Source organism: Typopeltis vanoorti, chromosome 11 (assembly GCF_054136105.1).
Source record: "Typopeltis vanoorti isolate ZY-2024b chromosome 11, IOZ_Tvanoo_1.0, whole genome shotgun sequence".
Lineage (NCBI taxonomy): Eukaryota > Metazoa > Arthropoda > Arachnida > Uropygi > Thelyphonidae > Typopeltis > Typopeltis vanoorti.
The window spans coordinates 29,094,237-29,120,534 of NC_143559.1; the positions used below are offsets into that span (position 1 = coordinate 29,094,237).

At 36.8% G+C, this 26,298-nt stretch overlaps 1 protein-coding gene across 1 annotated transcript in view; it reads right to left on the minus strand.

The window, feature by feature from the left end:
- LOC150101406 (1-phosphatidylinositol 4,5-bisphosphate phosphodiesterase-like) overlaps positions 1-26,298 on the minus strand; it is a 675,244-nt gene that overhangs the window by 12,097 nt on the left and 636,849 nt on the right. The window contains exon 28 of the mRNA XM_090400793.1: positions 2,339-2,483. Coding sequence (XP_090256919.1) covers positions 2,339-2,483 — 145 coding nt within the window. The remainder of the gene's footprint in view (positions 1-2,338; positions 2,484-26,298) is intronic.

The following is a 26,298-nucleotide window of genomic DNA, read 5'->3' on the forward strand; positions in this document are numbered from 1 at the left end:
TGCGTTTCATGAAACGGTAACACCATGACGCACCACCTTTAAAATCTTCAATGTTATACTCACAGGCTACTTTGACTGCATGTGTACGAATCATTTTTGTTGAAATGGCAATGCCATTTTGCCGATTTTCTTGCACCCATTTCAAAACTTCGGTCTCTAGTTCTGGCCACTTCACAATTTTTCCACATTCCGCACGCTTTTCTTTACGCAAATTGTACAAAATCTCCTTCTGACCACACCAAGTTCTAATCATTTTTTCTGTAGGCGGAGGTTCAAAATGTCTTTCAGTTTCCCTATTCCCATGTTCTTCCGCATATTTTACAACCTGCAATTTGTAACTTGAAGTATATGAATGTTGTCTGTTTTTTCCATCACTAAAATCTAAGGGGAAATATCAAACTGAACACAAAATATCTCAACACATCAACTCAGTACTGATAAACATCGGTAACTGATTACTCCGATAAGATATTATGAAACTTGAATAGGGGCTCCCCGTTCTTAGTCAATGATGCACTAGAAGTCACGTGAAGATCACGCATCAATTTGATTGCACCATTAACCACCTACAAAGATCTTGGAACATAAAAGGGAGTGCGTATGACTTTGAAAAGAGGAAACAATCTTTACCTTCATTATATAAGACGCAGCCCATTTTTAAGATGAATTTTTAAGGTAAAAAAGTGCGTCTTATACACCGGAAAATACGGTAAATGCTTTAGAAGTGCGAATTCAAGAAAGAAGACAAGTTGGATTGGTAACCGTTTGCTATATTTGCAAAATCCACAAAACATTCAACAAAGAAATCTAGTGTATTTCCACTAGCTTCAAAACTCAATATTATTAAGTTATCTGGAAAAATATTGTCTAGAATATATCCAAATTCTTGTATGGAAACAGATTCTGATGATGAATATATCGGAGACGGAGAAACTATGAATCAGGGCAATGCTCTAAAAGAAGCCATGAAAAAATCAATTCATAGGGTTGAGGAACAACCTGAAGAAATAATATCAAATCTGAAGACACTGAAGGCTGAATTTTCGGTATTTGAGGCAACCAATACAAGAACAAAAAAAGATTTATTATTTGATGCCCTGAAAATGATGAAAACCAAGTTCAGTAGCCAGTGAGAGAGTATTTTTTATTTCAGGCAAATTTGTATATAGAATAAGAACAAGAATAAGTAATCGTTCAGTGGACATTTTATGTTTTTTGAAATCATATTTCCTGTAGAAAAATACTAAATGAAATAATAAATTATAATTTATATTTTGTACGGATTTTAGTTATTTTAGTTTTTTTTATTTGATTTTGTACGGGGTATATTTTATTTTGTTATATTTTTGTAGTTCCATAAATATTAAATAAACTGAAAAATTTTAAAATAAGTAATTTAAAAATTTATTCAGTTTATTTAATATTTATGGAACTACAAAAATATAACCCCTCTTCACCACATTCTTACATAACTTCCAAGGATGGTTTCTGGTTCTTTCCCTCTCACCTTCTACTCTTTTTATAATCCTCTCTGGATTAATCTGATAAAATCCCTTCAATAACTTAAACATCTCTATCATATCACCACTTTTCCTCCTATCCACCAAACCTTGCAATCCATATTTCTTCAACTTCTCTCCATAGCATTCCAGAATCCTGACTCATCTCTGGACCCTCTCCAATATTTCCACATCACATTGAAAATCAGACCAAATCTAAACATGACAGTTCAAGTGTGGTGTGACCAGTGCTTTATACAGTAGCACAACCACCTCCTAATCCCTATATGTAATGTTAAGAGTACTTCTTATCATAGCAACACTTGCAACATGCCCTCTAAACTTCAGTCTACTGTCAATCATAATTAATATAGAAATAATTCTCTGGAAAGTCTGCCTAAACTTATTTGCTTCTCCCTTTCGATTTGGTGCTTTGATGAAATTATTGTTCCTTTTACTTTTTGATGAATTTTATTACTGAATGAACTGCAGCTTCAGCAAATTGTGGTTTTCAGTAACTGTTTTTATGTGAACTACCCTTATGAATGTCTTTCAATGAAATACTTTTTTAGAAAAGTGTCTTTCAGGATTCATTCAGTGGACTGTCCATTTTATCGAATTGTTTTTGAAGAATTTTCAATATACTCAGGTCAATAATGTCTTGAGTGGAAGAGGATAGAGAGAAATTTTCTTTTTTCTCTCATACAAGGTATCGTAAACATTTAGGAAATATGTCCTTAATTCTTGAGTATTAAATATTAATTATTCAAAACTATATGCAGGAGACACACACATGCACATATATATATATATATATATATATATTAATTTATACATACATGTTCTGTTTCTTTCAGTAGATCTTGCAACTGCTTCTCATGAATTTTTTTTAACTTTTCCTTTTCCTTGTTTTGTTTTAAAGCTGCTGTTTTTCTTTCTTCTATGAATTTTTTTGTGTTGTTACTATTTTTTTCTCTTAAACGCCTACAACACATAATGTAATAATATCATATAAGAGTACACATTTATGAAAAACTATGCATAAATTAATTTCCTTTTCCAAATTCAGAGACAGGTATTCTATAAAGGTTTCTAATTGAAAATATAAGATATGCAAGAAAGGAAATGATTTTTTTTTTAAATTGTCCTTTATTCAGCATATATAAATAAATAGTATCAAGTGTTCTCACAATTATCTCACCCTTAGTTGACTAGTTATAACCGACTCCTCGAACAATACTGTATAATCATATATTTAGCTAACCAAACCTTTCATTACCTGACCACTAAATGCATTTCCTAATAATTTCAAATACAGTGGAACCTCGGTTGTCGAACGCCTCTGTTCTCGAACAATTCGGTTCCTGAACAAAAAACACCCCGGTTTCCGAACAGAATTTCAGTTCCTGAACAGGCAAAACGGCAACCACGTGCTCAGCTGTAAGGTGGAAAAGCTTCAGTTACATGGCAGCCTTCGTTCAGTGCAGGCACCTGTTCGAATTTGCAGTGAGTTTTCTTGATTTTCTTTGTGCTTTTTTTTTTTTTCATAAATTATTATTAACTAAGCTACCATGGGGCTGCAGAAGAATAGTGATAGCAGCAAAGCAAAAAGAAAAGTTGTCAGAACCACGACAGAGATGAAAAAAGAAATCATATCCAAACATGAAAATGGTGTTCACGTCTCGAAATCGATTATCTATACAATATTCAAAAATAAAGAGGCTATCAATTTTGGTCTATATTTTATCTATTTATTGTGTTTATTAAGAAAATATATTAAGAAAAGCAAAAGTAGATTACGAAAGGAAATTGGCCATAAAGAGAATCCCAAACAGTTTTTTCAATATGTTACAAGTAAAAGGAAAAATGCTCATGGTAGAATGATCTTAAAAAATGTTGAGGGTAGGGAGGTAACCGAATCAGTCGATATTGTGGAATTACTGAGCGAGCACTTTGCAAGAGTATATCATCCAGGTGGTGACTTTGCAGGAATGGAAGAACCAACAGCTTATACTGGAATTGTGACGAATGAAGTAGAGGTAACTAGTCTATTACAGAACCTCAATGTCAATACATCTGTGGGATTGGATGGTATACCAGCTCGTGTCGTACGTGAAGCGGCCAAAGAATTGTCAGTGCCCTTGACCATTTTGTTTAATTTGAGCCTCAGGACTGGGTCAGTCCCAAGAGGGTGGAAAGAGGGGAAAATAGTTCCATTGAACAAAGGTGTTCCAAGGCTGCTGTTGAAAATTACCGGCCAATCAGCATAACAGGAATCATTATCAAGGTCTTAGAGAAAATAGTCAAGAGGAAAATACAAGATCGGATAGAAGAAAATGGGATACTGTATCGGGGACAGCATGATTTTGTGAAGGGTAGGTCATGCCTCAGTAACTTGCTCACGTATTATAACACAGTGATGGCTGAACTGGATAAGGGTAATGGGTTTACAGTGATTCTACTGGACCTTGCTAAGGCCTTTGACAGGATACCACATGGAATTCTAATCAGTAAATTGCAGCATATGGGAATGGACATAGGGTTGGTGAGATGGATAGGAGGGTGGTTGACGGAGAGATATCAGAGAGTGGTTTACTCAGGAGTAGAGTCCACAAGACGGCCTGTGACTAGTGGTGTGCCACAAGGATCTGTTCTTGGACCACTGCTGTTTAATTTGTTCATAAATGATATAGGAAAGGATCTGAGAGGAACAGTTCATTTGTTTGCGGATGATGCGAAGTTGGGTAGGGCAATAGTGAATGCAGATGACGTCAAAATTTTGCAGGATGATTTGGATAGATTGGAGGTCTGGGCTAAGGAGAATGGATGTCAATTTAATGTGGCAAAATGTAAGGTTATGCATTTTGGGGTGAAAAGATTGGTGGCAGTTTACTGCATTGGTGGAACCGTGCTCCAGGAAATTGATGAGGCATGAGATTTAGGAGTGTTGTGGATAAGGAATTGAAATTTAGGGGACACATTGCAAAAGTGGTCAAATCAACTCATCAAATCACTTGGTTGCTGAAGAATACATTGACAAGCAGGTTATTGTTCCTCTGTATCGAGCCTTGATAAGACCCCATCTCGACTACTGTGCTCAGATTTGGTCACCTAGGTTTCTTCTCGATGGGGAGGAGGTGGAGAGGATCCAGAGGCGAGTGACCAAGATGATAGCAGGTCTGTGGAATGAACCGTATGAGAACAGGTTGAGGATTTGTGGGTTGCAAAAATTGGTTGATAGGTGGAGGAGGGGAGATATGATTGAGACATTCAAATTAGTGAAGGGTTTCTATAAAATTAATTCAGAAGATATTTTTGAGAACAGGGCTGGTTGTGGGAGGACTAGGGGACATCCATGGAAACTGGGCAAAAGTGTGGTTAGTAAAGGTGTTAGAGCTGGGTTCTTTACTTTTAGAGTAGTGAATGAGTGGAATGCGCTCCCTGAGTCTGTGGTGGATGCTGTGACAGTGAATGAGTTTAAGGCGAGGTATGATAGATACTGTATGAATGTTGAATAGTTGTGATGAATATGATTTGGGGCCTCCCTCGATGAGTCTAATGACTCCCTGGAGTTGCCCGTAATAATAGTAATAGTAATTCTTTTTATGTAAGATTTTATGCATTTTCATTATGTTTGTATACGATCTTATGCATGAAGTACTGTTGTAAAGGTTTAAATAAATAATCATCCAGGGTTTGGGAATGGATTAATCCATTTTACATTAATTCTTATGGGAAAATGGTTTCAGTTTTCGAACAGCTTTCGGGAACAATTAAGTTCGACAACCAAGGTTCCACTGTAATTGAGAAAACATTGTGTGTGTATATATATATCTTGATAAAGCTTTCTTGGCCGTGAGATATGTATAACAGTTTTATAAGACTAATTAAACCATAAGAAACACACAAAATAGAGTAAACTATTCTTATTTATTTTAAACAAGGATGTAACTGTACAGAGAAGAAGATTCAGTGAAGCACAGCAAAACATCAGAAATACAGTAATTGTCATTATTCTAAAGGAGGACTGCTATGATTTGAAATATGATTTTGAAACTATTCTGGATTTGCTGGCATTGTTGCATGTGTGGGTGTGCTTAGTCTCATTTTTTGGCATAGCTGAATTACAGATGAATAACAGTCTGATCAGTTTACGGTTGAATATTATTTTTTTAGAGTAATTGTCATTATTCTAAAGGAGGACTGCTATGATTTGAAATATGATTTTGAAACTATTCTGGATTTGCTGGCATTGTTGCATGTGTGGGTGTGCTTAGTCTCATTTTTTGGCATAGCTGAATTACAGATGAATAACAGTCTGATCAGTTTACGGTTGAATATTATTTTTTTGGATTCTATTATTTTTCTTTCATTATAACATTGCTACATGATCCCCAATACATCTTACTGTACTATGTGTTTAGCAGAGTGGTTGTCATTGGGATTTCTAATTGAACATGACACTTAATTTTTATTAAAAATAGCAATAACTGAATAAACATCTTATAAACTGTGATAGATAATAGTAAAGAAAGAAAAGGTGCAGAATGAGAGGAGATTGTTCAGTCAGGCCAAGGTTAACTCAGGGTAATTTTTCTGCTACAAGGCAAGCAAGAGGAAGAATAATTATGGCATATTAACAATGGTGAATAATCATGGCAGCAGACTAACAGCTACAAAGGATATAGTGGAAGTACTGAACGAGCACTTTATCAGCTTATATCATACTGGTGTAAATCATCTGGTGCAATATATAGAAGAGAGGCAAGTATTAGGAGAATTGGAAGTGAAAGAACAGGTGTATCAGATGTTGGTTGAGTTAGATGTGAATAAGACTGTGGGAATGGATGACATATCACCACACATTCTTAAGGAATGTGCACCACAGTTGGCTATGCCCTTGACCTGGTTATTTAATGAACGTCTTGAAGTGAGTAGGGTTCCTGAGGAATGGAAAGAATGCAAAATAGTACTACTCCACAAGCATGATTCTAAGACAGAAGTATACAACTATAGGCCAGTCTGTATAACTGCGGTTGTGATCAATGTGCTAAAGAGATCGGTAAGGAATAGAATACAGAATTGGGTTGATGGACATAGCATTCTTTATGATGGTCAGCATGGATCTGTAAAGGGTAGGTCCTGTTTTAGTAATTTACTTGCATTTTATGATAAGGTGACAAGTGCATTAGATAAGGGAGAATCATATACAGTGATATTCTTAGACTTTGCAAAAGTGCTTCATAGATTATCACATGAAAAGTTGGTGTATAAGCTGCAGAGGATGGGAATATATAGTATACTGGTTAGATGGCTCAAAGAATGGCTCTCTGAACGATACCAGCAAGTTGTGTATGATGGAGCAGTGTCTCAAAAAAGGAGGGTAACCAGTGGCGTGCCCCAGGGTTCTGTTCTTGGGCACCTGCTGTTTAACTTGTTTGTAAATGATATATCATGCAGACTGACTGGGGATCTTCAATTATTTGCTAATGATGCAAAGTTAGGAAGAATTATAAGTAGCACTTCTGATGTTAAATCCCTTCAGGAAGAGTTGAGTAGACTTTTTACTTGGATAAAAGAGTGGGGTTGTAGTTTTAATATCAATAAGTGCAAGGTGTTGCATTTTAGAGTTTAGAAATATAAGGCTGTATACTACATCGATGGTGCCATACTACAGGAAGTGGATGAGATTAGAGATTTGGGAGTGATGGTTGACAACAGACTGAAGTTTAGAGGGAAAATTGCTAGTGTTCCAAAGGCTGCACATCATAGTGCTGCTCTGATAAGAAGTACTCTAACATGTAAGAATAAGGAAGTGGTTGTGCCACCGCATAAGACATTCGTCAGACTACACTTGGACTACTACACTCACATCTGGTCACCTGGTTTTCAATGTGATGTGGAGACATTAGAGAGGGTCCAGAGATGAGTGACTAAGACAATATCAGGAGTTTGGAATGCTGGCTATGGAGAGAGGTCGAAGAAATGTGGATTGTAGAGTTTGGTGGATAGGAGGAAGAGAGGTGATGTGATAGAGACATTTAAGTTAGTGAGAGGATTTTATCAGAGTAATCCAGAGGAGATTATAAAAAGAGTAGAAGGTGAGAGGGGAAGAACCAGAGATCATTCCTGGAGGTTATGTAAAAGTGTGGTGAAGAGGGGTGGGAGGAGTAGATTTTTTACATGGAGAATTGTCAGTGAATGGCATTACTAGAATTTATTGTTAATGCAAGAAGTGTTAAGGATTTTAAGATTCTATATGATAAATATGTTGGTAGTTGAATGAACCTCCCACGATGAGTCTGTAGACTCCATGGAGGATGTAGTAATAATAATAATAATACTATGTCAGATAAAATGAATATATATATTCATTTAATTTTCTTTTTTTTTTTTTTGCTGCAGAGCAGTAAAACAAGAACATTTTCTCTGTTGCACATATCTTCACCTTCTTAAGTTTCTTCTGCAGCATCTTGATTTCGTGTATCTTCTGCTCTCTTTTAAAAAAAAATATTTAGTAATCTGAGATTGTTTGCTTTTGATTAATAGACTTTTGTTTCATAGTATGGTGTTAAGCATTTCTAAAGCTCCCCTTTGAACTATGTGCACCTTTTGGTTGAAGCAATTATAATGTGCTATTCAAAAAATAAAATTTGGAACTTCAAAATTTCACCTCTGTTGTCATCCTCTGAATTAATTTAGTTTACTTTGAATGCAATTTCATCAAATTCACTTCGATAATCTAGTAGCATGCTGAAGGTGATGACTAGCAGTGTACTGCAAGTTCTAATACTTGAGCTGCTGTTATTTAATTTGTACAATAATGACACAGAAAATGATCTGATGATAAACATTCAGTTATTTGCTGATGATGCAAAACTAGCCGGAGAAATAGATAATAAAGGTGAAGTAAAGATCCTAAAGGATGATTTAAATATACTGCCCATATAGAAAAAGGATAATTGTTGCTAGAACTGCATGCTATACCGACAGAACTGCACTGCAAGAAATTGATGAGGCTAGGGATTTGTGGGTAATAATGGACAGGGATTTGAAATTCAGAAATCATACTGCAAGAGTAATTTGACTACTGTATTGACGTACTGCAAGAGTAGTCAAACCAGCTTGTTTACCTGCCTAAAGGTGTTGTCAGTGTGTTGAAGAACACACTGACATGCAGAAATGGGTTATCATTCTCTCTCTCTCTGAGTAAGGCTTTTATACAGCCACATCTGGAATCTGCAGATCTAGTTGCCTAGCTTTTTTGGGATGTGGATGTGTTGGATTCAAATTCAGAGGACTGGCTTGGGAGGTTTCCCTCTGAGGGTTAGACAATTTTTTTTTTTTAGTTACAAAGATTATTACAAAGGCATCAATAAGGGAATTTGATAGAAACAAATGTTACTAACAAGGTTTTATAGGATTGCTGATCGGTGCTATTAAGTATTTAAGAAATTTTTAATGCATGACAAGAAGGAAAAGTATAGTAGTCGCAACTTTTGAAATTATGTAAGAGTGTACTTAGCAAGAGAATTAAGTAATTAAGTATAGGTTTTTTGCTTGGACAATGGTGATCCAGTGGAATGAGTTGCATTGATCATGAGTACTTTTCCAGTGAATTAGTTCAAGATACATATGATAGGCATTATGTGAATAATTAAGTTCCAGCCCTAAACTATTTATCGATGTCTCTGTCCATCAGCAGTCCTCTTACCATAGCACTAGCTTCATGCCACTCATATATGCTCCAATTTGCATTAATGTAATTGTGAGTAATTACTTAGTTGTGCCTAAGTAATTGAATCACAATTACTTAGGCAAAACCTAAGTAATTGAATCCCAAGTCACCTCTGTTTTGACACTATTCTGTCCTTTTGAAGAATGAGCTGATTAAATATGCAGATTACATAAGGAAAAAAATGAAGAATTTCATACTGAAACATTCATTCCATACAATCCTTACAGCATTATGAAGATGAAATAAAAACAAACATTATATGCTATTTTGTAATAATACTACTTCTATCACCTCCTTTATGAAATAGAACAATTTTGCCTTCCTTCCTCCCCTTTGAAATTTGACCCAATGTAAGACTAATATTAAGCAAATATGTCAATGTCAAAGAGCCATTTCTTTTTTTTCCCATACTCTTCCCAGAAGAACTGTCTTCAATGTCAACTGTTTTCCTCACCTCCCAGTCCATCTCATTCTCTTCTTGTTCACATACTCACTCCTATTCCCTTGAGCATTAAGCTTTCCTCACGCTGTGTTTCCAGTCCGCCCTGATTCACCCATTTCCCTGTTTGTCTTGCACACTTATTCTCTCATTCTCTACACTCATGCTACACACTTCTTCATTCATAAGCACCACTTCAATCTCTCCTTTCTTACTCTTCCGCTCTTAAACATTGCTTCTTGCTTGCTCAGATTCGTTCTCTGCACTCATTGCTCTTCCACCCAGCAGCAGTCTCTCTAGATCAGTGCTTCCCAAACTTCTGGATGTCAAGGCCCCCTTTGGAAAAATTAAAATATTTCACGGCCCTCCCCTCGAAAAAAATCATAATTTAGGCATATATTATTATAATATTTATTGTATTTATATTCAATACAAAATATACACAGCGAATATTGCTAAAATCAAATGCAAATATTACATTTTTAGCATCTTACATACACATTTGAGATGGCACATTATCTCATATTTTTATATAGATAGATATATTGTTAATTTACATTTGCAGTACAAGCACATGAAACGTAAAACGATTAGTAATAAAGAAAGAATTAAAAAATAAAAGAAGTTTAATAACAATTTAATGTGATGGATGTGTTTCAATACTGTTACACAACAAGTCAGTATCAGGTGAAATATTTGAAACTGTAATTCTTAGATTTCTGCATTGAAATGAAACTTATATGAATAAGCATATATTTACTAATATTCATTTAGTGCCAAAATACGCAGGAAGCAAAATTTGTGAACCCGCACCAATGTGATTTTTTCCCATTAAAATATAAAAAATAACAAAAAAAGAAATAATAAGTAATAAAAATTAAAAAAAAATTAAAAAAAAAAAAATTAAAGGAGCCTATGTAGCTCAGCGGATGTAGCGTTTGCACACCACGGCGCTTGGCCGCACAAAGGAAGACTTGGTTTCGAGTCTGTTCGGCGACTAGAGGAAATTTTTCTAAGCCTTTTTTCGACCAGTTCCCGAGTTAGTCGATCTCCGGCACGGGCAAGTGGGTTTTTCCTCCCGGAAACTTGGGTTTTTTGTCCTGTAAACCCAAGAAAATCGACCGCAGAACCCACATTATTTCAGACATTAAATATATTGTGTTAGGGTTAGGGACTACGAGATGGCGGCACATTTGAGCCGGCTCTCTCCACTGCGTACTGCTTAATTAGTGATAGCCTTGGGCCATCTATCTCTGATTGGGTACCAGTGGAGATTTAACTGCCCACTCAGTCTCCAAAAGTTAGATAGGGCTAAATGGCCTCGCCTACTCCCGTATACGGGAATAAAAAGGCGTTAGCTGATTTTTTTTTTTTAAAATAAAAATTAAATACAGTGGTATCTCACTAATCCGAACCCTCCAGTAATCCAAACTGCGGTTTGAAAGAAAAAAAAAAGTTTTATTTATTATTTTTATTATATTTATTATATTATTATTTTATGTACTATTACTTTGCCTCCAAATTGTACTCTATTGTTGCAACCAATGGATCAGAACATAATACAGTCCATTAAATTAAAAGATCGTAAAGACCTGCTTTTAAATATAATTTCCAAATTATGACGTTACCACATCAATAAAAAATATAAATTTGAAGGATGAAGCATTCTCAATTGATGATGCTTGGGAATCCTCAAACCTGAAGCAATTCGAGTATCACGGAGAAAACTGTGGCCTTCTAGAATTTACAAAGATAACTACGGTGATACACAAAAAGCCGAAATTCAAAACGTGCATAATCTGGTTAAAAATATAAATCCAAATGTTGATATTTCAGAAACAGATGTTACGGAATGGATTACAGGTAGAACCGAAAGTGAATTCGAAATCAAATCAGATGCTTAAATTATAAATATGACGCTACAGAATGAATTAACAGATGATGATGACGATAAAGAATTCAAAGAAAAAAAAAGAGTAAAACATGAAGAGGCAGTTGACAGTTTTAATGTGTATAGAATGGGCTAATCAGTATGTTATGCCATTCCACAAAGTTTTATTGCTAATGCAGCTCCGAGAAGAAGCATTTGAAAAAAGTTCAGCTTCCAAGAAGCGAAAGAAAATCAGTGACTTTTTTTACAGAGAAATTAAAAAAAAAAACTTTTGTGTGTTATTTTGTGAAACTTTGTTTTGTGTGTTGTGTACAAGAAAGTGATATTTTTTATGCAAATTAAGTTATAGACTGAACTATGCAATTCTATTAAATCAAAATCCTCAACAATAAAGATATATAAAAACTAAAGTTTTTACTAAAATAAACTTATATTACTTTTTAAGTTTTACATTACAGTACATGAGCTTTTCTTTTCTTCTATGAGTTACTTCATTTATTTCCAGAATTAAACTGATGTACCACTAGAATCTGATAATTTTTGTCTTAAACGCAAGTTATTGTTGTCTCTTGGGCGAAAATTCACTGATCCAAACTTTTCGCTAATCCAAACGAGCACAGTTTTTATTAGTTTGGATTACCGAGATACTACTGTACGTTTCTTTTGAGATAAAAAAAATTACTTAGTCTTAAAAAAATTTTGTTTTCATTATTTCACAGCACCCCGCAACAAAATCTCTGGTCCCCAAGGGGCAGGGCCCACAGTTTGGGATGCACTGCTCTAGATGACTTGTACCAAAACCATTCAAATGTAGTCCATCATTCTTATACAGCTGAATTTTTCTTTCAAACTCAATTGGGTTTTGATGTATTTTCATACACATTAACTGTTCACCAGAAACAAACTTCAAGTTAGGACTTTAGCTTTTATTCCCTTACAATTTGAATTATTTCACTAAATCATTGTTGCATGTAAACTATAACATACTGCTTTGAAATCCAGTGAAATATAAGCGAAATAAACATTTTTTTTATAAAATAGTCTGTTTGGTGTTGTTAATACCATTAAAATAAGCTATGACTGAAAGTCACATAAAGGATATTAGTGCAAATAGCTTCAGTACAGTCGATCTAGTCAAATAGGAAAACTGCTCAAATGTGGCAAATTCTGAGATAAGCAAAGAGAGAGAAAATGATTAATTTAGAGGGAAGAATCCTGTCTGAAGACTTTTGAAATGCAGAAGAAGAAGAATTATTATTATTATCTCAACATCCCATGGAGTCAAAGACTCATCTAGGAGGTCCTTTTGTCATATGCACAGCTCATCATACTGCACCTTAAACACACTCAAATTCTCTGCAGACATCGCATTCTCAAGCAAGGCATTCCAATCATTCACAACTCTGCATGCAAAATGCCTGTTCTCACACTCTCCTTATACAGCTTCCAGAGATGGTCTCTGGTTCTCCCCTGATCTCCTGCTGCTTTCTGTAAAACCTCTTCAACATTCATCCTATAACCTTACTAACTTGGAGGTCTCTATCATATCATCCCTCTTCCTCCTATCCACTAGATTCTGTAAATTGCATTTTCTCAACTTTTCCTCATATTCGACATTCCATAGATCAGAAACATCCTTAGTCAGTCGCCTCTGGACCCTTTTCCAACATCTCTTCGTTCTGTTGAACGAACCAGGTGACCAAATCTGTGCACAGTAATCCATGTGTGGCCTAATCAAAGCCCTATACAATGGAACAAGAATCTCCTTACTTCTACAAGTCAGTGTCCTTTGCATCATTCCCAAAATTCTTTGTGCTGTCCTCACAATTTTGGCAATGTGTCCCCTAAATTTCAGATCCTTATCCACTATCACCCCAAGATCTGTTATTTCCTCCACCTCCAACAATAGATACAGTGGGATGTAGAATTTATCCCACCAAGGATAAATTCTACATCCCATCTTTGTTTTCCAAATTTTAAAACCTCACATTTTGCAACATTGAACTTTCATCCCCATTCCCATGCATTCAATCTCTTCAAGTCTTCTTGTAAGGCCACAACATCTCTACTCTTCATAGTTCATCCCAACTTTGCATCACTTGCAAACAACTGAATATCCCCATCCAAATCTTGGCCAATATCATTAACATACAGGTTAAACAGCAATGGCCCTAAAACAGAACCCTGACACACACCACTAGTGACCTTCCTTTTCCAGGATATTGCTCTCCCTTATACAAATTGATGTTACCTATAAGATAGCCAGTCTCCGATCCAATGCACAAATCTGATATCCCACCTCATCTACTCTAGTTTCAATATCAACTTATCATGTGGTAATCTATCAAAAGCCTTTGCAAATTCTAAGTATACTACTGTGTATCCATCTCCACTGTTCAAGAAAGCCATCAACTTATTGTAATAAGTAAGTAGATTACTAAAATATGACCTCCCTTTAGCAAATCCATGCCATTTGTCAAAAATAATACTATTGTTGTCAATGCAATTCTGGATCCTATTTCTCACCAGCTTCTCCAAAAACTTAACCAAAACAACTGACACACAGATAGGTCTATAATTTGATGCTTGAGTTCTATTACCTCCTTATTGAAGTTGCACAATCTTCCCCTCCGTCCACTCCTTTGGAACTCGACCCAGTGCAAGACTCATATAAATAAAAATGTCTAGGCAGATGTCAACTCCCTATCACATTTCTTCAGAATATGTATTGATATATTATCAAGTCCCACAGCATTATTAACATCAAGGTTGCTCAATTCCCCATATACCTCTTGCTCAGTAACAGTCATTCTCTCCTCCCCATCATCGAGTGCTCTCAATCTCTCCACTATATCTTTGCAGCAGTTGTTCTTATACCATTTTCTTATACTGTCATTCTTCCATAATTTTTTTTTTTTTTTGCTGGATACATATCGAAAGAACTCCTTAGGATTCTTTTGGCTTCATTAGCTAACTGTTGGTCATACCAAACTTTTCCTACCTTTACCAACCAAGTCACCCTCCTTGCCTGGTCTTTGTAATCCTCATGGAATTGATTATTACCACTTCTCTTATGCTGCCTCCATAATGCCTTTTTTCTGTATCACATGCTTAATCTCTTCATTCATCCATTTGATACCTATCTTACTTAACCTTCTGATCCTTGGAATACATTTAGACATTACTTCTACTGGATAGTTCTTCTACTAGATAGTTCCCAAACTGCATTGATCTCTTTTCCGGTTAACTCCTCATTCCATGCTTCACCTGCAATAAGTTCCTCATAATCACCAGCCTTGTATTTCCACATATACCCTTTTCTCACAGTGGTTCTCACGCTGCTGGCAACCATCCAAGTAATCACTTCATGGTCACTCTCACCAACTGGAGAGTGATTTGATACCTCATTTATAATTACATCCTGTGATGAGATGATGAAATCCAATCACCTTTTTCTTATTTGCTTAGCTAATTTGATTATACATTTCATGGTAACTATCACCCACATTACCAGGTCTATAACTACATCTGACTAAGTATTTCATTCTGTTCACCTCTATCTCACACCATACTGCCTCAAAACCACTGGCACTCTTTCTCTCTTGCACTAAAACACATCATACCTTTCCATCTCTATTCTTGTCAGGATGTCATCCTCATCCAACCAGGTCTCACTTGTCCAACAATTTTTGGGTGAACAGACTCAATTGATGCAACCAATTCATTTGCCTTGTTTCTTACACTTCTAGCATTTGTATACAAACACAGCAGCTTATTATTGGATCTATAACTAGTTCAACTGATACCACTTAACTTGAGCTATTTCTTTTTCTCCTTATTCATCTTAGAACCTTCTTCAAATCCAACTATTTTCCCTTGATCCCAGGTCATCCCTTTCCCTTTTTTATTTTCACCTGCATTCACATCCTCTTGGAGCATCTACCTTTCTCACGCTGTGTTCCTCTGTTCACCCTGAGGCTCTCCATTTCCCTGTCTGTCGTGCATACCTGTTCTCTCATACTCTATACTCACGCTACTCACTTCTTCATTCATAACCACCTCTTCAATCTCTCCTGTCTTATTCTACCATTCTTCCACATCACTTCCCACTTGATCAGATTCACTCACTTCTTTTCCTTCCAGCAGCAGTCTCTCGATTATGCTGCTGTCTTCATATTACGAGTTTTATAACTTGAAGAATGTTTCTGAAAATCTTTGAAATACTTTATTTATCAAATTATTATCATATTTTGATAAATATGAATGATAATATTTAATTCTTGGTTTATGTCTGTTTTTATCCAATCCTTGGTTCATTTAACTATCCATTTCCTGCGTGTTCACTGTGATGAGATACTCATTGCAAAATATAAATATTTTAGTATTGAATGCTTTATTTTTTTCTGATGTAATTTACTACTTTATATGTTTGGTCAGTAGATTATGACTTTTAATTATCTTAGTATCAACCGATGAAGAGACTGGCAAACAAGTGCTGCCATCACATGGTCTTTAACCCTAACAGAATATGTTATTGTCTGAAACAGTGTGAGTTCTATGATCAATTTTCTTGAGTTTATGGGATGAAAAACCTGATTGACTGACTCAGGAACTGGTCGAAGAAAGACTTTATATATAAAGCAAAGGTTGAGTGCGGTTAGTACTTGGAAGGGGACCAATCATTCGAAACTGTTGGCACACTCTCCCTTGGTGAGTCTTTGGACTCCCTGGAGGCATCACATAATAATAATAATATGTATCTGATCCACACATGAAACATGACAAGACCTATAGCACATTAGTGCCATGTTTGGACAAGAGTGGGGAGACTGTTCCAGTAGCAGCCAATTTAGAAGAGCACTGTCCATGCAAATATCAAGGTAGAAACTAAATGTTTGTGAGAGAGGGATCATTAATTAGCTGGACTGTCCTCTTTTGGATAGAACTGAACAATATTAAAGAGAATTTTGGTGCACCACCCAAATGTGGGAACAATATTCCATAGCTGGGCGGATTTGGGCTTTGTATAGAATTAGCATATGTGAAGGTGTTAAGTAGTGTCTTGTGCAATGAAGTACATCAAGTTTTTTGGCAGCTGCAGAAGTTATAGTTGAAATATGGTTATGTCAGGAAAGATCCAGGTGCAGGTTAATCCAAGAAGAGAAATCTGATCGTGTTTGGATAGCTCAATATTACTGAAAGTAATGGGGGAGGAATGCGAGCTCTTTCTTGCAAGAGATCAGACAGAACTGATTTTTGGTGGCATTGAAGGGGAAGACAGTGGGTGAAAGAATAGAACCGTGGGGTACTCCTGTCTTGGTGGGGGAAATCTAAGGAGAGTAAACTGTCCACCATGACGTGCAGTGAGCGACCAGTGAGAAAGTTAGCAATCTAGTTGCAGAGTGAGGAAGGCAGACCATAGAATGGCAGTTTGGTAAGTAGGCCCCTGTGCCAAACCCAATCAAATGCCTTTGAAATGTCGAAGGCAACTATGTGAGTTTCTTCAAATTTCTCCATGGCCTGAGTCCATAGGTCAATGGTGAAAGCAAGAAGATCAGCTGTAGATCGTAAGTGACGGAATCCATACTGCTGGTCACTGATTAGTTAGTATGGTTCAAGAGTTGGTTGTTGATGACCTTCTCCATAATTTTTGAGAGAACAGAAGTGAGAGCAGTTGGACAGTAGTTTGTTGGTTAAATTTTTTCACCTTTCTTTGGAATGCGTTATATGTGGATCTGTTTCCATATTGTAAGGTAGATGCCAGTTGAATAGGATAGATTGAAGAGGTGATACAGTTCTGGAGAAAAATTTTTTAAACACAGGACCAGATGCTTTGTTTGTGTTCAGGTTATTAAGGATTCTTTGGATTTCTTTTTGTCAGAAGACTATGGGAGACACGAAGGGAGCTGTTCTTTGTGGAGAAGAGAGAACATTGCCCAGGTCATCAATGTAAGAATTGAAAGAGAAGAGTGATGCCAGTAAGTTTGCCTTGTCTTTTGGTGAGGCAACTGCAGTACCACCAAGATGTGAGAGTGGTGGAAACCTGGGTGGGCAGAAGTTGCATATAACATGACCTTGGCAAGGGACCAGAAAGAGCGACTGCCATTTGGGCAGGAGGTGAGTTTGCAGCATTTGGTCCTTTCAAAGTCTGACTTGGACTTGGCAACGATTCTTTTGCAACTGTTGCGAGCTGCAGTATAGGCCGAATGGGCAGCTGTCTTGAGTCAATTGTGGTGAGTAGAGGTTTTTTCTTTAACAGAACTGGCACACTTTTTTTGAGAACCAAGACTTGGATGGTGGCTGAGAATTTGGATGAAAGAAGAGATGAAAGCCTTCATTCCTGTGAGGATTTTGGTTATTCGGTCTGACCATGGGTTTGGATTTCGACTTAGAAACAGTTTCTCTAGTCAGTGACTGGGCTTGAACTTAAGTCTTTCTTCTGGCAGCCTAGCACAGATGAGACAAATGCCACTTCCACTGAGCTAGGCCAGGCCTACCTATTACTGCTATTACTCTTTTAAACTTTATTTTTGTTTTTCATGTATATATGTGTAATATGTTTTATGTACAATTACAAACACACTGGTTTATGTTTCTGCAGTCAGCACAATAGATAGTATCGATCTCTTACTTCTTACAAAAATTATAGATGTTGTTGAACTATTTCATCTATTGCACTAGGTAGAGTAATGACTTTAATTTCCTCGGGGGGGGGGGAGGCAGAGGTATCCATTCCATCTAATAATGGACCTGGAGGCATGTCTTTTATTCTTTGATGTTCATGATCCAGTATTTTTCTAACTAGTGGATTTAGATACAGTGGAACTGAACCCTTTTTTTTTGGTATCTCTTCAGAAGTGAGACCATATTCATGTTTTTCTGTAATTTGCTCTATGAAAATGGGATGATAACATGAATGAATATCAGTATAGAGCAAGAAAAATAATGAGATGCAAATTTTCTCACACTAAGTGATGAGTGAACAAGAGAACCAGAGAGGGGGGGGAAATGGTAACTACATTGAAAAAGTAGGCATCCCAAAATGAGTTTAAGAATCCCACAAAGGGATCTAAATAACAATAATAAAACAAAAACAGGAATTATTATTATTATTATTATACTAATCTTAAACTTACATTTAACAAAATATATTACAAAGCAATAACAAAAATAAAAATATGCACTCAAACCAGATAGAATCCATGGATAATAGAAAACACTGCTTGGAAAGAAGTAAAGAGACACCATAGTGTGAGCAACAAACAGCAATGGTACCCACCTTAATAAGATGTAGTACTTCCTTTTGCTACAATAACTGCAGCAATCATACAAGGCATATTTTCCACAAGTGTATCAGAACAATCAATTAGGATTTTGGACCATTCTTTCTGTTCACAGTTCATTCCACAGATATTCAACAGGGTTGAGATCAGGGCTCTGTGGAGGCACATCAAGTGTGGTGACGTTCATGTCCATAAAACATACAGTTACAGCAGTAGCCTTATGACACAGTGCAGTGTCTTGCTAAAAGAGTCAACAGTCAGTTCTGTAGAAATGTCACAAAGGAGGAAGTATTGCAATGCCCATAATTCAGATACCACTCCGAGGTCTGAATAGTATTACAGATATACCACTGATGTTCTGCTTTCTTGGTTTCACAGCCTTATCTGATTAGCCATTTTACTGGACCAATGGAGGTCATGTAATAATAGTAATCAGTACACTTTTGGCTATATCTAGTTATATCTTTTGTATATCAAAAGCATCATGGACTACAAAACTTAGACAGTATAAGTAAATTAAATGTGAATTAAGTTATTAATGAAATACAATAATACAAATTATAAAGTGTAAGTGGTCACAAACTTGTGGTTATGTTTGACTACCACCACCACTGTGAACCATTTCTTGCCTTAGAAGTCCTAGCTAGGGTTAATTGTAAGCAAAATAAGCTAATAATCACTCCAAATGAAGAGAGATAAACTACAGATTAAATAATTAAGCAAGTGTGCACACAAGCAATGCCATCCATGGTGGTGTAATGAACTAATCAGCCACAAAAGGCATTGCTTTGTGATCGTGGGAATTTCAAGAGTGCTCTTGTAATTCTGTCTGGACTAAAGGAGATGTAGGACCTTCTGTTGCCAGAAAATCAGTGGTACCGGCTGTAGTTGTTATTATTGACCTAACAAAAGCGTTTGATACACTAACACACATTGGAATTGGAGAATGCCTATGCCTGTGGTTATTCAAAGTGCACACATAGAAAACAGAAAGTACATCACATCTAGAGGTTCAGCACACACACACACACACACACACACACACACACACACACACACACACACACACACACACACACACACACACACACACACACACACACACACACACACACACACAGCAAAGAGCTACATAACCTGCAGAATACTGCAAGGAGCTGTTCTTTCTCCCATTCTATTTAACATATACACACATGAAATTAACCAACTTCCCTTAAAAAAAAAGCAAAATCTTCCAATACACAGATGACACCGCCATAGTGTCCATTCACAATGACACAAATATGCAATGTGACATTAATCTGGTATCAGCTGGCTAACTGAAAACATGTGCATAAACCCTGAAAAAACAAAAACAAAGCTAATGATATTTAGGGAGCACATAGCAAAAGAGGCTAAACATCTCATCAGATTACTTGGTTACTGAAGAATACTTTGATGAGCAGAGGCAAACATGTTATTGTTCATCTTTATCAAGCCTTAATAAGAACCATCTTGACTACTGTATGCATATCTCAGCACCAGGGTTTCTTTGTAATGAGGAAGAGGCGGAAAGGATCCTGAGGAGAGTGACCAAGATGGTAGCAGGTCTATGGAATGAATCTTACGAGAACAGGTTAAAGATTTGTGGGTTACAGAAACTGGTTGATAGGTGGAAAAGAGGTGATATGATTGAGACATACAAATTACTGAAGGGTTTTTATAAGATTAATTCAGTGGAAAATTTTCAGAACAGGTCTGGTGGTTGGAGAACTAGGGGCCATCCTTGGAAACTGAGTAAGAATGTAGTTAGCAAGGGTGTTAGAACTAGGTTTTTTGCTTGGAGAGGGGTGCATGGGTGGAATAGGTTGCCACAACTGTGAATGAGCTCAAAGCAAAGTATGACAGATACTGTGCAAATGTTGGATACTGCTTGACATGATATTTAGGACCACCCTCGATGAGTCTAAGGACTCCTTGGAGTAGCCCATAATAATGCATCTATATATAATAATAAAATAATATTAAAAAAACCCCAGACCCAATCCATAGAAATTAAGCATCTCACTATCTGACATCCATCTGATACACAAAGCACTGATACTAAAGCCACACTCATCACACAGGTGAAAACAACATATAATCTCGAGCTTCACTGTGATGCTGATCTATACAACAAACTCTGGTTAATAGCAAGCAAACCATACCGATTAAAAGACGTTGCTCCCACATACATAAAAATACTAATCTATATGGCATTATGTGAAAACATTAGCATGACTATAGAGTCATGCTAAAACTCTACTTCAGTCCAACCTACAGAATAACCAGAACAACATATGACAAGACCACAGTCAACAAACTTCATAACATATAAGTATGTTAATCACTATAGAAAACCCACCTGGAGCTTTTACATACATACCTGACATGATTAAAAAACTAACATTGATAAGAGAAACCTAGGGCCCTAGAGAGAGCTAAAACAGATGGTATATAGATATTATAATGAAATGGAAAATTAGAAATTACTGAAAAAAATAATGATGATGTTCTCTCAAATACCAATACAAGGACACAAATATGCCCTATTCAGTCCCCCGCCCCTGCAAAAAAAGATTAAAGTGCACACATGCAGTGGTTTGTTCAGGGTTGCATGTACTTGCTTCTACACACTAACCAGCAAAAAATACAGTTACATATATTTTTATATTTATGCATCTATACACATACCTATAAACTGTTAAATCGACATCTGGATTGTCATGGGTATTGAAACGAAACTATTGCCATCTAATTCTTCCTCAGATAAGCTTAGCACAAGCTTTGAGAAAGACAGCAGAAATGCCACCAGAAAAATCTGGACTTTGGGTGACTAATGGGCAGGGATGCATGATATACAGCCTCTCCAGGTCAAGTCAACCTTGCCTTCCCACAATGTGGCCTGTTTCCACAAAAGAGGCTCCCGGCACTTGCAGTGAACATTCCTACTTCAAAAGATACCTCTAAATGGTGGGTGAAATACCGCCATTGAGCTTATTGGAAGTATGAAGTAGCAAATGCCATGTTTTGTCTCCAGAACAGGGATTCTGGTTCCTATCCCCCCCCTTTTTCCGTGCAGTGTAAGTGATACCCCAAGGCCATGACATACATACTTAGAGACTCATAATCTTCTCTATTTTGAGGGTATACAGCAGTTAAAATAGTGGTGCTGCAGGCTGGCTGCCAGTTAGTGCATAGGCCCCAACTTGTTAGTAATGAGTCAGAAGGCTTCCTGGTCAAATGACACATAATCTCGCTGCCACATACTCTGCCAGGTCATGCCTGGACAGAGAGTCCAAGTAGTGGTATGTGTGTGTGTGTGGGGGGGGGGGACTGTCGAGGACACATCATGGTATGGAGACTGGTTTCTCTCTGTATGGAAAATTATGTCTGAGCCTGTTTCTCTCACTGCATGTCCCCCCACTTTATTTTTCTAGGTAATCATGATTAAACTCACGAAAGCTCCTACAAACAATGCCAGTAACACTCCAACAAAAACGAATCTCCCTCATAAACTAATCCCATCAAAAAAAGTCACATAACAAATAGACACAACACACAAACCAAGCCAAAATCTCTAAACTAAAAACTCACTTTTACATCCACTTTGCTAACATCTGTGGAATTAACACAAACATAAATGACATTCACCACCATTTGCAGGATATGCTCACAATTCTTTTTGCCACAAAGGTGGTAATTACTGTTATTTACCAATGATGTTGTGAGAGCTGCATTGCAGTTTGGGGTGGATATATTTCATACTAAAATGTCTCTCCACATAGTTTGTGATATCTGGCATAGCCTGCCAGAGAAAGACTAATTTAGAAACTCCTGCTTTTGGCATTCTCTGGCTCAAGGTTTCCTTGCCCCATTTAGTAATATTTATTTGTTGCATTTACTGGTCTGGGTGACCTCAACGTCCACAATTCCAACACCATTGACTAAGCTATACGAGAAGTGGAAGTCTGCCATAAGTAACGATCTAACACAAATCACACATCTACCTACTTGAATTCCTGATAACCTGCTTCACTCTCCAAATACTGGATCTCTTTTTGACTAGTTCTCCTTAAGATACACTGCAGAGGTCATCTCTTTTCTTGGTGACTCTGACCACAATCTTGTACAAGTCTCCTCTCTCAAAGAATTCCCCTTGATCAACCACTTGCAAACTCATGTCATCTGGCACTAAAATGGAGAAAAACTGGGATGACATCTGGAATTTTTACTCCTCCTTTAGCTGACTATTGTTTCCACTCATGTGACCCTAACAACTGCTGTGAATGAGTTACAGAAATTATTCTTACTGGTAAGAAGACCTTCCCCAATTCAAGGCATGATCCTCATCTCCTTTCTAAGCCCTGGTTTTCAACTGAAAATGTACCAAAGCAGTTGAAGAAAAAAAATGTAGCTTACCACAAGTGGCTTGCATCAAGAACTTTAGCTTCATATTCTGCCTATACCAAAGCACATAATATATGCAAAATCAGTCATCAGCAGATCTAAATCTGATTTCACAAAGGACAAGAGCAAAAAAAAAACTTACCTCCTGTCCAAATGGAAGTTGTGTCTTCTGCTCCCTCACTAAGGCCATTGGACACAACTTCTGCTCTCCTTCACTTCCACCCCCCCCCCTCTCATCCTGATGGCACTACTGTTCCTTCACCCAAAGACAAAACTGACCTCCTGGCATCATTCTTTTCCTCAAACTACTGCACTGATGACCAAGGGAAATCACCTCCTACTGTACAAGAATCCAAGCACCATATCCCTCCTTTAGTTTTGCGACAAAAAGAAATCATGAAACTACTAAAAAAATTGGATACCAAAAACGTCTTCTGGTCTCCAATTATTCTCAAACACTGTGCACCATAATTAACACCCATCTAGCATTGTCCCTAGAATGTACTATACAGATCTGGTACTTAACCCAATGCATGGAAGCAATTTCATATCCATCCTATTCCTAAAAAGGGTGACAGAAGTCTACTGTCAAACTACTGACCAATTGCCATCACTTCTATCCTTTCCAAAATAATAGAGAAAGTCATCAATAGCCAGCTCCTCCACCACTTAGAAGCCCACCAATTAACTTGGGACCACCAGTATGGATTCCACCATTCAAGATCCACAGCTAACCTCTTGGCTTACATCACCGACCACTGGACACGTGCCATGGAAATATTTGGAGAAACTTGTGCTATCACCCTTAACATTTCCAAAGCCTTTGACTGTATGTGGCATTGTGGCCTGCTTAACAAATTACCATCCTTTGGTCTCCCTGTCACCATCTGTAATTGGGTAACCAGCTTTCTCTCCGGTTGTTCTCTGTGAGTAATGGTAGATGGCTTCCCCTCTTTGAGTTTCACCATCAATACTGGAGTGCCTCAAGGTTCTGTTCTATCACCTACTCTCATTCTCTTGTTAATAAATGTCACGTCACCACTAATCCTATTCACAGCTTAGCTGTGATAATACTCTCCACTCATCCTGTTCATTCGACAAACCAAGTAGTACTCTGACATTCCAGGCTACAAGATCATTTCAACCACTAACCTTACACATTGCTTTTCATACTATCCTTCAGTTGGGTAAAGACAACCTTGTCATGTTCAATGCCACCAAAACACAGTCTTGCCTTTTCTCTCATTATAGAGATCTCATCTTACCTTGAGTAACACACAAATCATCACACAAGATTAGATCTCTCTGCTTGGACTAATGTTTACCTCCAGTCTCTCCTGCCATAAATACATCACATCAGTAGCCTCCTCAGCATCCAAAAAACTAGACATTATATTTCATTCAAAAGGCTATTTTACACCCAACCAACTCCTAACTATATACAAATCCCAAATCTGCCCATGCTTAGAATACTGCTCACATGTTTGTGGTGGTGCACCTAAAACTTCCTTAAAATCCTTGACATTGTTCAGAGGCAAGCAATTAGGCTCATTGATGATCACTCTCTTACAAATTCACTTTAACCTCTATCTCACAGATGCAGTGTTTCAGCACTGTGTCTGTTCTACAGGTACTTCTATGATCACTGCTCTATTGCACCTGTTAATATAAAGACAGCAATTACCTAGCACCCCCTTTACAGTGCAACTGCAAACACACCAAATTTGCTTCTTCTCTTCCTCTTTTATTCTATCCACCTCTGTCCTCTGGAACATCCTTTGTCATGAAGTATTCCCAAACAATTGCAACTTGCAGCTCTTCAAAAAAAATTCAATAAACTTCTATCTCAGTCCTCATCTACACCTCATACATGACACTGATGCATGTATAGGTCTCTTGACCTCTTGGTGTATGGAATTTATATATTTTTATTTAATAAATAAAAAAAACAGGACAAAAAAAGTGCAGTGCAGCAGCGATAAAAACAATCATGGATATATATATATCAAATATGAATGATCTCAGTATTTTGTATTGAACAATAAATGTAATAATAAAGTTTTAACTGTACATAAGTAAAAAAAAAATATTATCTATCAAAATAAATGTACTCTCAATATCTTGTATGCTGAATTTTTGTAGTGATCAAAAATGTAATAATCATGTTTTAATTGCATATAAGCAATTATACTGTATAATAATTAATTTTGATCATCATCATCAACAACCATGGGCCCAATGCCCGTAGGTGTCTGCTGCCATCTGGATATGATTCTTCCATTGCATTCTATTTTGTGCAAGATGACTCAGTTTGTGTATAGAGTTTCCGTACCATTTGACGATGTCATCGCCCCATTCTCTGTTTGGTCTTCCTCTTTTGTTCTTTCCTTCAATTATTCAAAACAGCAACGTTTTTAGTTTTCTCTCATCATTCATTCTACATATATGGCCAAATAGATGTAGTTTCCTTTTGATTATTATCTGGATCAGGTTTTCTTTTGGTTGTATTCGTCTGTAGATTTCCTCATTGTTCACTTTCTGTATCAAGCTTATTCTCAAGATCTTTCTATAGCACTTCCTCTCAAATGCCAATATCCTCCTTTCAGATTCTCTCAGGAGAGTACCCAGACCTCGCATCCATAGAGCATGCAGCTGAAGATACAGGTTTCTACAATGCGCAGTTTAGTTTGCATCTTTATAGCTCAACTCTTCCATATTTTGTCCATGGCTTTTAAAATAGTTGTTGCTCTGGCTATTCTAATTTTTATCTCTTTTTTATCTCTTGGATGCATCATATGGCATCCAAGATATGTGAAGTGTTCCACATTTTCTAGTTGAAATCTATCGTAACTCTGTTCAGTAACTCCTGTTGTCTGAATATTATTGTTTTAGTTTTTTCAAAGTTGACATTTAGTCCATATCTTTTTTTCCTTCTGTGTATAGTGTTTGCAGTGTCTGTTCCAGCCTTGCTGCATCTTCTTCAATCAGGACGATGTCATCTGCAAAGCAGAGGTAGTTTA